Below are 12,580 nucleotides of genomic sequence, written 5' to 3'. Positions count from 1 at the left end.
AATCTACATTGCTCAGGCATTAAGAGGTGCTCAGACCTCACTGTGCTGTGTTAACCTGGCCTTGCTCACTGGACAGGAAGGTGCTGTGAGTGGAATAGAGTTACTTTGAGGAGTGCAGCCAGGGCATCTTCAGAAGTGTATTTCCAGCTTTGGTACTGACTTTGTGTGCTACAGGTCTTGGGGCCTCAGAGGAGCAGAAGAGACTGAACCAAAAATTTCTAATCCAGCTATTAAAAATATCCATAGTTTTTGAATGAAACATTTGGTGGGTTTTGCGTTGCACAACTTCTGCAAAACCCTTGCAAGCTGAACCACTTGCTCAGGTGCTGGACATTGAGGATGGGTTCCTGTTGTTGATCATCCAGGTCTGAAAATGCCTGGTTCAATTGATAAAGTCAAGAAAGTATCTGTAGTGCTTGCTGTGTTGGTATGTGTTTTACATTGTTCACTATTTTAATAATTGCCCTGTTCCAGCCATGTATATTACTAAGTCTAAGTATGCACAAGTCATCAGCACAAGTAATCTTAAATTTTTTTTTTTCACTTCTTGTATCATACATAAAAGTAAAGATTTCTCACAACAATTACATTTAAGTAACTAGCTGGTGTTTAATCAACCTGAAGTATTGTATTTATATTAAATGCATTGGAATAGAATGGCTATTATATTTAGTTTCTAAATTACTTTTTGGTCATCTTGTGCTGATGATGAGTTTATGTAGCATTATAGAATTAAGTACTGAAGGATTTTTCATTATCAGGACCAAGCATTTGAGACACACAGCCCAAAAAAGGAGGAAAAACTCATAATTGCTTTATTTGCAATTGATTTGTAAAACAATATCTAATATTTGGAAAAAATGTTATGGAAAAGAAAGTTTTTACCTATTTAGTATGCTATATAAAATGAAAGTTCATTATACAGTAAATGAAACACTTCAGGTTTTTTTCCTAAATTAGAACCAGAACTTTATCAAGGAAAAATTAATTTGAAATATCATATAGACATATGTACCCCAAAACCATAGGTGAAGAAGCCAAACTAGGTGTGATCCTGTTGAATTTCTTTTACAACAGATGAACATATTTTCATTTTGCCTCCTGTTAAGTCAATGATCTGTTGCTTCCTAGGATAGTGACAACCTCTGGTGGGATGCCTTTGCAACTGAATTTTTTGAAGATGATGCAACCTTAACACTTTCATTTTGTTTGGAAGATGGACCAAAGCGATACAGTAAGAAATGTATATTTTTTGTTCTAATGTTAAATATGAGTTTCTAAAAACAGTTTATCTGTACAAGACAGATGCAACCCTGGCAATGACCAAGTCACTTGTGTATATTCAGTGACTATTAAGTTACATTGAAGAATTCCATTAATTGGAAATCCATTTTTTATAGAATTCCTCTGAGTTTCATTACATGAAAATAAATTATTTCCTAGTGGAATGAAGCAGATAATAAAATAAAATATTTTGATTTTTTTTTTAATTAATGTGCTTTGTGGCTGTGCTTGCACCCTTTGGTGATTTGTCTTCTGCGAAAATTGAAGTGTTGAGTCTTGTGTGCAAAATTGTTCACAGAAAGGGAACTTTATAGCAAATATTAGTATTATTGCTGGAAGGGCTTCAAAAATTAAAGAGGGATCAGAAAAACAAAAACAAAAAATTCAAATCTATATCCTTGCTGATGTAGATAAGTATTATTCCATCAGCCGTGTGGACCTATGCTGCTTGCACACATTAAGAACCAGCCTTGGATGCTGTCTGAGCAGCAGTGGAAGTCTAGAATACTCTCAATTGAGCACTAAGTGAAACCTTGAATAAAAGTGAAGCAGTGAATAAATCTGATGCCTTTGGAATCCATTGCCTGCACACACTGAGCAGCAAAATGGGATAAAATTCATCGAACAAATTGTTTGAAGTGAATAATTCACTCAGCTTTAGCACCAAGCAACAGAGAGAGAAGTAAACATTGAAAAACTGCATTGCCAATTGTTTGACTCCATTCAGAATGACCCCTGCCTCATGGTGACAGATTGTGCTCTCTACGTAATGTTCTGAATCTTGTGAGGTTCTTCTTTTTCATGAGAGTGACTGTCAGCCTATCACTCACACACTTCTAATTCCTATTATCAATTATCTCAGGTATTTATTTGACAAGTGTTACCTTCTTCTGGAGAAAAATAACAACCACTTTAAATGCATGTTTCTGGGATTAGTGTTGACAGAATTACAGTTTCTTGCTTTTCAAAGCAAGTGATAACTCTCTAAAGGTCCTCAAATTACAGCCTATAGCAACATTGGTAACAGCTGATCTGTCCTGATTAGGTTGAGTCAACTTGTCAGATATCAGATTTGCTAGTTGTGTTATCAGTCCAGAAGGCACAGATACATCAGCAAAAAAGCAATTAATGTCCAGTTGGATCAGAGGGAGTTGTGATTCTAGAAAACAGAGCTGCATATGAAAGAATTTGTCAATGTGTAAAATAGTCCTGTTGTCACAAATGCTTGATAATGGTTGTATTGTCTGTAACTGGGACAGTTTGGCATGGGGTAATACTGTGATTCTTAGCATTGTTGCTGATAAGAATGATTGAAAAATCAAGTTACTGTAGTCGTGCTTTTAAAAATGACTAGTACACACACCTTTTCCTCTGGTTTTAATTTCTGACCTCTGCACAAAAGGATTGGTTTATTCTCAGCATGTGGAATTGAAGCTCCACATGTAAGGCTCTTTGCTGGTAATTCATATTTCCTTTCCTTTGTTGGTTAAAATTTATGTAATACTGAACTACATTATTAGTGATGCTTTTTGACATGAGCAGTATTCCAACTCAGTGAAACTCTGAAGAGCATGCTTGTGGCTGTTCCAGTTTGAGAATTCCATTGCCTTCTGAGAAGGCTTTGAGAGGAGTCTTGAGGCCTCTGTGCTGTCCAAGAGATAGCTGAGAGTAGCTCTCTCTTCCTAGATGGGAAATTTGTGTCCAAAACCATGTCCAGGAGTTGAGAATAGAGAAGTCTGCTCCCGCTACAGCTCTCTGTTTTGCTTGCCCAAGCCATACTCTCTCTTATGGGTGCTCTTGGCATCTCTCAAGAACCACAATGGCACCCAGAACTTCTATTTCAAGCTGGTGGAATTGCTGACCAGGGACTGTGGCTCCTGTTAGGTGAGTGTGGCATGTGGGTGTAGCACCAAACATGGAGTTCTGAAAGCAGTGAAAGTAAATTGCCCTTTTCTTCATCTCTGCTGTCTCCAGGAAGACACCTGCCTCCTTGCCTAGTGTGTATGCTCTTTAGGAGGGGGAGGGCATTAAACACATTGGAACTGGCAGAGAGGAAAGAGAAAAGACAAATTGTTTGTTCTAACTCTTACAGGCATAGACAGTAATGGAGGAACCAAGATAAGGCCCAGTAGAAGAGAAAAAGGCATCCTTTGAGAAGTTGTTTATAAAATTGAAAGTGATGGAAGATGCCAATCTCTTGCCTTTGCTCTAGGATTCAGGTCAAAATTGCTTGCCTTTGTCTTGCTTCAGCCTGTGAGAGCTTTGTTTGCATCTCTGACATTGGCTGTGGCCACCATCTTATATTTTTTTTTTCTTTGGGCAATGTTTTACCTCTTCTGAGAACAAAAATATTCTCTTTTGGAGCAAATAAATTTAACAAATCCCCTTACATGTGTGCATGTGTGGAAAGGAAAAAAACTTTTTTGCTGTCCATGGCCTCATTTTTCTCTGGGTTATGACAACTCCCAGTCCATTTCCCTCCTTCTTCTCAAGGGCTATTTAGAACTTGTCTTAAGCCATCAGAGACATGAAGAAGCACGCTGATTTGCCCCAGGTTCCTTCTTCAAAGCCCCTCGAGAATATTGTGGGAGGCTGTTGGGAACTAATCTTGAGTGCAATTCCCAAATTTCTTTGGGGCTTTTTTCTTTCGGTTGCTTTAAACTTTTCCTTTCTGTGAGTTTCATATCATAGCCTGTTTCCCAGCTGGCTTTCTCTGCCCTCTGCTCTCTGCTCTTACCTGAACAGTCCAATGCCACAGCCAATGCAATTGTTCAGTGCAGGTCCGTAAATCAGTGTTTGTGTAAGTGGTAGAAGATTTTTTTAAAAATTACTTTTGTTTGCCTCCCCTTTTGGTTTAACTTTTAATATACAGTTTTGTCCAAGAGATTATAAGGGGTTGTGAACCCACCTTTTTTTTTTTTTTTTTTTTTCTTAGAAAACAAAGTTGCTTATTTACTTTTGTGGCCCAAAATTGTAGCTTTATGAAGAATACAAAATAGTTTTAGGTGTTTCATTCATATTACCATGTTTTATAGCACTCCTCTCTACAATGAGAAAAGCCATTTTCTTCCCTTTGCTGTTCTCAATGTTTCTCTTCAACTGTCAACTCTGAGATTCTTGCCTTTGTAGGGAAAAATAGATATGGTTCAGAATGGGGATTTTAAGTCACTAGGTTATGTTTACTTTGCCTCATGTCAGGCAACACTATGTACTGATACTTGAGCTAGCTTTAAATGTCCCTGTATCTGCATGGCACAGCATTAAAGATACTTACTTATGCCCTGGGAAGAGCAGAGGTTTGTTAGTTCAGTAATCCACCTGTTTTAATTAATTTGATTGCCAGGTTTGTTAGACCTAGACCTAGTTATCTGTGCAGAACAATATTATGCCTTGGATAGATGTGACTTGAAAGCCCAGCTTAACTTTGTCATGCAGAGATTCTGTGTCAGACCAGAAATAGCTGCCGTGCCCATCTTTGCAGCTCCTTTTGTCTTTCTGCAGTATTTGATTTCTGTACATGCAAGAACTTTACCTTCTGCAATCCTTTCTCCCTGGCACAGCATTCCAGAAAGAAGATGCTATCTTTCAAACAGACACTGAAAATATGTTTTTCTTCTACTTGCTTATACCCCTCAGCTACTCTTCTGGTCTGCTATTATCTATGAACACTACTTATATTACTGAATTCTATGTTGAAATTTTAATGAAAATGCTGCAGAAAATAAAGATATATTTTAAGTTAAGAAAGGTGTAAATTATGCATTTCTCTAGTGTGGCTTTTTGGCTACCCTAAGATGGACAGAAACTTCACACATTCCAATGCTTAAAGACAAGGAAAAATTCCGAAAAGTAGACATGCTACCTATCTTACATTGCACTGAATTATAGTCAACAGAAACTAGGATGAAAACACATGAAGTTCATTCTACAGTGAGAGCAAAAAGAAATTAGCTTTAATATATTATGCCCTGATTTGATTGTTCAAGAAATAAATAGGATTTAAACAAAATTGAAAAAGGAAAATATGCCTAATGATGCAGAATTTTTGTTTCCTTGTTGTGGATAAAGCACTCATTTCCTGTTAAGAGGCTCCTATCCCTGTAAAAGAGTAAATACTAGACTCTGATCCATTGTTGCCCAGGTTCTTTGTTTCTCGGAGACAAAATATTTCCCGAACAGATAAGAGAAACAAGTTTGATTGACAGCTCTTAGCAGAGTCTCATCAGCTGCTGTGCTGACAGCCTGGTGATGCGCACTGTGCTGATGTGGTAGGGACTGACAGCTGATTGACAGCCCAAGACTGTGGAGACAGGAAAGATGAAGCATGCTCAGTAAGAATAATGTGCAGTGTTTATGCAGCACTGCAGAGAATAGGAGCTAGAAAATTAACTCTTTCAGGGAAAGTGCTATTTTAATGCATAATGAATGCAGTTGCCACTGTACAGAAAATTAGAGCTTGTCTACGTTTCTCTTCTGTTCACTAAATGATTTCTGTCCATGGAGGAACTATAATACTGTGAGGAAGCAAAAGCATGAACTATTACATTTGTAGCTGTAAAATAAATTCATGTGTGGTAGATATGATGGAGTTCTCAAAATGGATTTATTTAAGCTTACAGATGTAGGATATATTGAGAATTTCAGGCACTTTTTATAGGCTTTCATCACCCAATTTTATATGACATTGCATAATGTTACACAGTAGAAATTTCAAAAGGAACAATTTGAGCTCTTTGCTCTCCGTATCCTTAGGAAAATATAGTGATTTCAGTTTTATTGTTACTTTGAATCTGTAGTTGATAATTGAATATGTATTTTCAGTTATAATTTCTACTGCAGTTTGTGTTTGGAATGTACAAGGTAACTATACCATGTTTTGCATTTTATGCCTCTTTTTTACATTTTCTCTACTTGGTTTATGAACCCTGTTTGATTTTTCTTCATTGAAAGAAAGAGTGGGAAGGGAGGAAGGGAGGAAGGGAGGGACATAGTCCTTTATTGAAAAAAAATTCAGAGGTGAATGGTAAGAAGCCACATCTAGTGGGTGTTTCTTATAAGCATATCTTGGGAATAAACAGGGAAAGTTCATTACACATTACCCACTTGCATAACTATTTTCAAAAAGATGGTTTGAAGGGCCAGCATGCTACATTATCACCCTGGGTTTCTCTAAAACTGTCATCTGCCTTCTCTCCTATAAGTCTTAGAGAGAAAATTAAAATTGCCTAGAGAAAGAGATTGTTTTATTTCCAGGAACATCTTCTTTCTTTTTTCCTTTATTTTTTTTCCCCAAGAAATCACAGTCATTAAACATCATTTGAGCATTCAGGTACAGCACAGTAAATTGGCCTAGCTTTGTGAGACAGCTTATTCTGTGTGACTCCATGGTATTTATATACCACTATTCTAGTTTTGGGTTTTTTCAAAGTTTCTTGGCAATAATTTTGAATTCAATATCAGAACATAGGTAAAAATTTCACTAAAATCAGATGTAAAATGTTCACAATTGCCTGGATCACCACTAGCCTCGCCATCTTCCAGCTAATTATTTCTAATTAACAATTACTTCCTAAAATTGATGTTTTAAAGAGTTCTCAATCAATTTTACATATGCTCTATGAAAATGGTATATTAATCAATTTTAGTAAGAATATAAGTAATGCACTAGAAAGTTGAATACTTTACAGGTGTCTAAGTGTAATAAAGCCATGCACTTATCTTTATCACCCAAACTTTGATAAGATCATCAAAGAATAAAATGAGATTTGTTTGACAAGAGCTATTTTGCATAAACCCATGTTGACTGGCATTAATTACATCCCTTTCACTTCAATCTTTGTCAGTTAAATCCTGTATAATTTTTTTCACTACTTTGTCTGGATTGATATCAAGCAAGTGTATTATGTTATGCTGTTCCCTGATTGTATAGTGTCCCTTAAATATCAGCTTAGTAGTAGTGGATTTTTAAAATTCCCTCAGTAGTTCTTTTATTTCTTTAATTAATATTTTATAACACCAGATAGAAATGTGGAAAAAAAAAACCCTTAGAACTGCTAATTTCAAAACATTTACTTCTTATAGATACTATTTAAGATCCATCTTAGTTGCCAATGGACTAGAAAGCACTTTTCACTCAAGATCAACATTCTTTCCAGAAGTAGAACCAAAAATCTTCTTATATGTTGAAAGTTCTTCTGTTCCCAAATTAAATTAAGGTTTGTTAAATTTCAATGTCTTATTTTCTCTAGCTTTTATGGATATGAATTTTTCACTGCCAACTTCAGCATCTCATTTTAATATGTTTCATAATATATTTTTACAGAACATTTCCCCCTTTTTTATCTTTGTTTTTATTTTCTACAGGCATCATAATTATCAAGATATCTTCCCTTCTAATTATTGCCTTCATTTTCCTACTTTTTTTTTTTTTTTTGCCAAAGTTGTTTTTTTTTCCACCTTATAGCTGCATCTTTTAGATATCTTAGGAAGTCTCTTTAAGAGATTCTTAATTTTCAGGCATAGTTCTTTTCTGTATTTTCGCCCCATCAATTCAGCTATGGTGAATCCAGTATTCTGAAGCAGGAGCTATATCTCTCCTACTGACTGGGATTGCCTTTTCTTTGTCTGTACTGAATGCATGTTTTGGATGGCATTTGTACAGAAACACGTGGTCTGATTGGAGAGTGTCCAGGGCAAAGCAAAAGTCTTGAAATAAATTTATTAAGAAAAACAGAAGAATTTGAGTTGGTCTGCAGAAGAGAAGACATGGAAAAAAGGAAAGAGGAAAATGGAACATAAGAACAGGACATATCAAGAAAAGGTGCTTGGAGAGATTCCCTGGGGAGGCTGTGGAGCCTCCTGTACTCAGGGCACTGTCTGACCTTCACCTCTGTTTCCCTGAAGTCACTGATCCCAGAGCTGCTGCCAGCTTTCAGTCCCCTATTCAGTTCAGTCTCAGCCATCATAACCAGTTCTGGAACAACTTGGTCATCTTGGATGCTAAACTTTTTGTGATTAAAAACACCTTATTATTTCTAATTTTGAGTAGTAAAAATAATGCTTTTCTAATACTGCTGGCAAAGCAAGATTTTGCACAAGCATCTTCCACCAATTTCCTTCGAAAGGGCATTTTTCTTTTTCTCAATATTACTGACAGATGCTAAAGGAATAGTTCCTGCTAGTTTCTGATTTGCAATTAGCAGATATGAATTAGACTTTCACCTCTGACAGCTGCAGTCATATTAGCTAGCTTAGTGTTCCTGCACCTCTGAATTATCAATACCTTCAAAATACAGATGCAAAGTGCCTGCCACATGCAACGTGTGTGGGTGCTGGCTGTGTGTACACACACAACACCAGTTAGGTACTCTGTGGAAAAATTTATAATGAAAACTGTTTCATTGACCTCTTTTGCAACTATCCTAACAAATAACAAAAGATTTCAGGTATTTTGCAAAAGGACATCTCAGATTTCTTCTGCTTGTAACTAAGCAAGTTGTAAAAATCAATATGGGAGACCCTGTGTCTGTGAAGTGGTACATGGAAAAGGGCTACTCATGTAATAAGGGCTACTAAGTCAAAATGTGAATATGGAGCCTCTAATTGCAATTTCTGAAACTCCAGTCAATCAGATTAGTTCTGCTGCTGTATAAAAAAAATTAAGTGATAAATCCTCTTTGGGAGAAATCTTAATATCATAGGACATGACAAATTAGAGATGTCTTGGGTCTGTTCAGAAGGAGAAAGAATAAAGGCAAAATTAACATGAGAAATCACAGTGATTTATGGCCTTTTTCCCTGCCCAGTACAAATAATCCCTTTGTTGTGATTGGCTTTTGTTCACCCAATTGGTCCAAATGATGTAGCATTCAGGTCTTTCTGCAGGAGGTGATGTTAATAAAATTATAGAAACTCATGCAAAATAATGGAAATTAATAGCTTTTTACATCAAAATATTACCTGATTTTACGCTATTTTAAAATTCAGGTTAAATAATTTCTTAATTGCTTTGTGTACATAATGTAATAGCAATTGTGAGGAATTGGTCAGTAATTTTTCTGTTTTGCTGAATAACTGTATTTGGCTTCAAATGTTTTCAGTACATCAAATTAATTTTGTTTTATTGAGAAATAAAAGTGTTGCTCTACTAGAGGTATTTTAGATCTTTTTCCATGAAATTGAAAATATTCAGTGGTTAGTGCTTCAACTTTTAATGTTATCAAGTGATTTTTAAAATGATCAGTTAATATATGTTGTGTTCTTTCAGAAAAATGTCCTAACATAGTTACAGAGTTCCTGTAAGAAATAAGACTGGATTAGAATATTCATGTTTCCCTTAGTAGTTGAAAAATTTTTTTCAGCATTTTTCATTTTTTTCCTTTTATTTTGTTGCATTCATGTTCTTTCTTTTTCAGAAGTGAAATGCCTGACTTTATGAATTACCTAAGTAACACCATAAAAAATACAGAAGTTCTGTGGTAGAGGATATTTTCATATTTTTTATCTCATTTCTAAAACAGAGAGGCATTTAATTAAGTATAGTAGTTTTATCCACAACTGGTATAAGATATAACATTTCTGAGCACATGGATTGCCTGAAGGTATTAGAAATAAATTTCCTTTTATAAAGCACTGAATGGCTAAACTGTGGGTCAGATTTTTTTTTCCTCCATTTTGAATCCTCAGGTATAGGTGATCCAGAACAAAATTCCTAATTGTTCTGGGAAGTTTATGCATATTATGATGACTTTATAATGATTTGTAAATTCTGTATTGTGCATTTACTCTTACCAGTGCAGTTAGTGGTGTTGAATACTTCATGGATTTAGCACATTGTCAGGACAAGGATTGTAGGCACAGATGATCTTTTTTAAGTTCAGATAATAAAATATTTGCTTCTCTACCCACAAATTTAATCTTGCAGACCTGTATGCACACACAAATAGAACATAGTCAAATATACAAACATGCATCCTAGTATAGTGTAGGTTCTATTACACAAAATGTGCATTCTTGTATTTAATGCACAAATATAACTTTATTAAAACTTTTACATTCTATTTCTATGATGCAGTAGAGCTGTTCCACATCATGTACCTTATTTTTAGGCACTAGGTATTTACTGTATTGCAATATTTTAAATGGCTTAGGAGAACACAACATGCAACATCACCAAAAATTATAGAATCTTTATAGAAATACATTTAAACTGGGTCAGCTGCAGTGCCATGATTAGTAGAAATAGACCCAAAAGCTGATTCTGGACACTGAGATACTATTCCCAATTCCACATTGAAAGTTTCCTTGAATTAATGCAGTCATGATTTTTTTGTAAAGTCTGCTGTGTATGGGAAGACTCAGATATTATACAGTGACTATCATTCTTTATCATATTGAATTCTGCACTCCAAATTATATTACCTTTAAAATGTTGCTGACATTTTGCTGTTCCACTCTTCTGATCCATATAGGCTTTATACCATAATATTTTAAGTTCATTCTGGTGCATATAGCAGTGTAAGCAGTACCTTGCATTTCTTGTTTCTTCTCTCCTCATTTTCACAGAAAGTGGTCTCTGTGAAGTATTTGCTTAGGATTTTTCAAGACAAATGAACTCAATACATAGATACTATTAAAAGTTTACATCAGAGAGGACCGTTTATAGGTATATGTATAGGATTTGGAACAGAATGATTAAGATTTATAATATTCCTTTGTTTTTGTGGAGTTTGAACTACTTTTCTACTGAAGTTCTGGGAATATCCTGGCTCCTGAAGGACACTGGTGTCCAGCTCTGCCTGTGCAGGAAAAAGTGCTAGTGCAGATCCATTGTTCCAGATATGCTCTTCTTTGAAGGATCTTGTTTCAGGTCATTAAAAGTGTTGGTTGGTATCTTGGTTTTATATTGTATGAAGAAGCCAAGAGAAGGACTGCAAGCAAGATCTGGGCTGCTGAGCAGATCCTGCCACAGCACATGTCAATACCTGCAACCTTGTGGTTATGCTGTGTAGAGCTGTTCCCTTGCTGCCACCCAGCCAAGACGTATGAACCAACAGTCAGTGGTCGAGAAAATTTTGTTGCTGAAGGGCACTGACACATGCAGAGTCTGGGTGATGTCTCTTCCATAGCTCTGCTCCAGAATAAATTGCACATGTAAGTGTTCCTTCAGCCAAAGAGGCTTGGGCCCTGACTCCAGGGTCATGGAAGTGCTATTCCTTCATTATCAGTGTTACCTTTTGCATACCATTCATCTTCAAACATCTGCTTTTTATCTGTCACTTGGGCCAATCTTAGCTTACCATTTTTTGAATATAGTACAAGAATATGTGCAGAGAAGTGCCAGTGCACAGCTGTCTGTCCAATGGCTGCTTCTGAGCCAACTCCATCAATGCAGTTCATTGGGTACCTGAAAGTAGATGTTGAGCATTTTGTTGTACCTATTGAAAATTCGTTATTCCCAACTCCATTTGGCTATGATAAAGGTTTTTATATACAATTTTATCTAGTCCAGAAATATTAGAACACTAGGTAATTCAATTTTATTTTTGTCTTTAATGTCCGAACTTGAATTAATACAGCATTACTTTTCATCCTGATATCAATCTTGTTCCTTTCATTCAGATCCAAATTCCTTTGTAGTACATGATTTAATTCACTAAAATAAGGTGAAATGAAACCCTATTCCAGGGAACATTAAACTAACATATTTTTTGTGTCACATGTGATAGCAGCAGTCTTCTGCATAACTGTTTGTTTCCCTCCCCTCTTTTAGTTGCTGACAGACTTCAAAACTTTTTTCCCTCTCAGGAATTGATATTACTTCTATTTTTTCTTCCCCCAAAACCTACCTCCACCTTCAGCCTTAAGGAAAATCAATTCATCCATTCTTAAATTATATTAGAGAGATTAAAAACACACTTCTCTTTTATAAACTCAATTCCCTATTTTTAAAGCAATTTTGAACTCAAACTAGTTTGGTATTCTCTAACAGTGGATCTGTGCTTTCTTTTGTGGCAAATTAGCTTTGATTTGACAGCTATTTTTGTTTCAAGACTGTAGGCACACCAGCTTTACTGAGGCTTGGCTCTTAGGGACAGTTGCACATGCATGGCTGGCTGTGCATCAAATTCTGTAATCCAAAGGGATGCTCCAGGTTATGGTTTAAAAAAAAAAAAAAAAAAAGAAAAAGAAAAATGTCCAGGCAAAGAGATTTTGTACCACGACATGAACTTGCACCAAGAAAACATATTTCAAGCTGAAAAACAAAGGAATGTCTTTCCTTTCCAGCCAGTTTCTG

The 12,580-nt window shown here is 35.8% G+C and overlaps 1 protein-coding gene across 24 annotated transcripts in view; it reads left to right on the top strand.

The window, feature by feature from the left end:
- The window catches only part of LDB2 (LIM domain binding 2), a 363,337-nt gene that overhangs the window by 222,537 nt on the left and 128,220 nt on the right, over nt 1-12,580 (top strand). For all 24 annotated transcript variants that reach the window (XM_085578540.1, XM_085578536.1, XM_085578535.1 and 21 more), the window contains one exon: nt 1,132-1,234. In XM_085578540.1, coding sequence (XP_085434666.1) covers nt 1,132-1,234 — 103 coding nt within the window. The remainder of the gene's footprint in view (nt 1-1,131; nt 1,235-12,580) is intronic.

The sequence above is a fragment of the Lonchura striata genome, chromosome 4 (genome assembly GCF_050655825.1).
Source record: "Lonchura striata isolate lonStrDom1 chromosome 4, ASM5065582v1, whole genome shotgun sequence".
Classification (NCBI taxonomy): Eukaryota; Metazoa; Chordata; class Aves; order Passeriformes; family Estrildidae; genus Lonchura; species Lonchura striata.
This window is presented reverse-complemented; position numbering and strand designations above follow the sequence as displayed.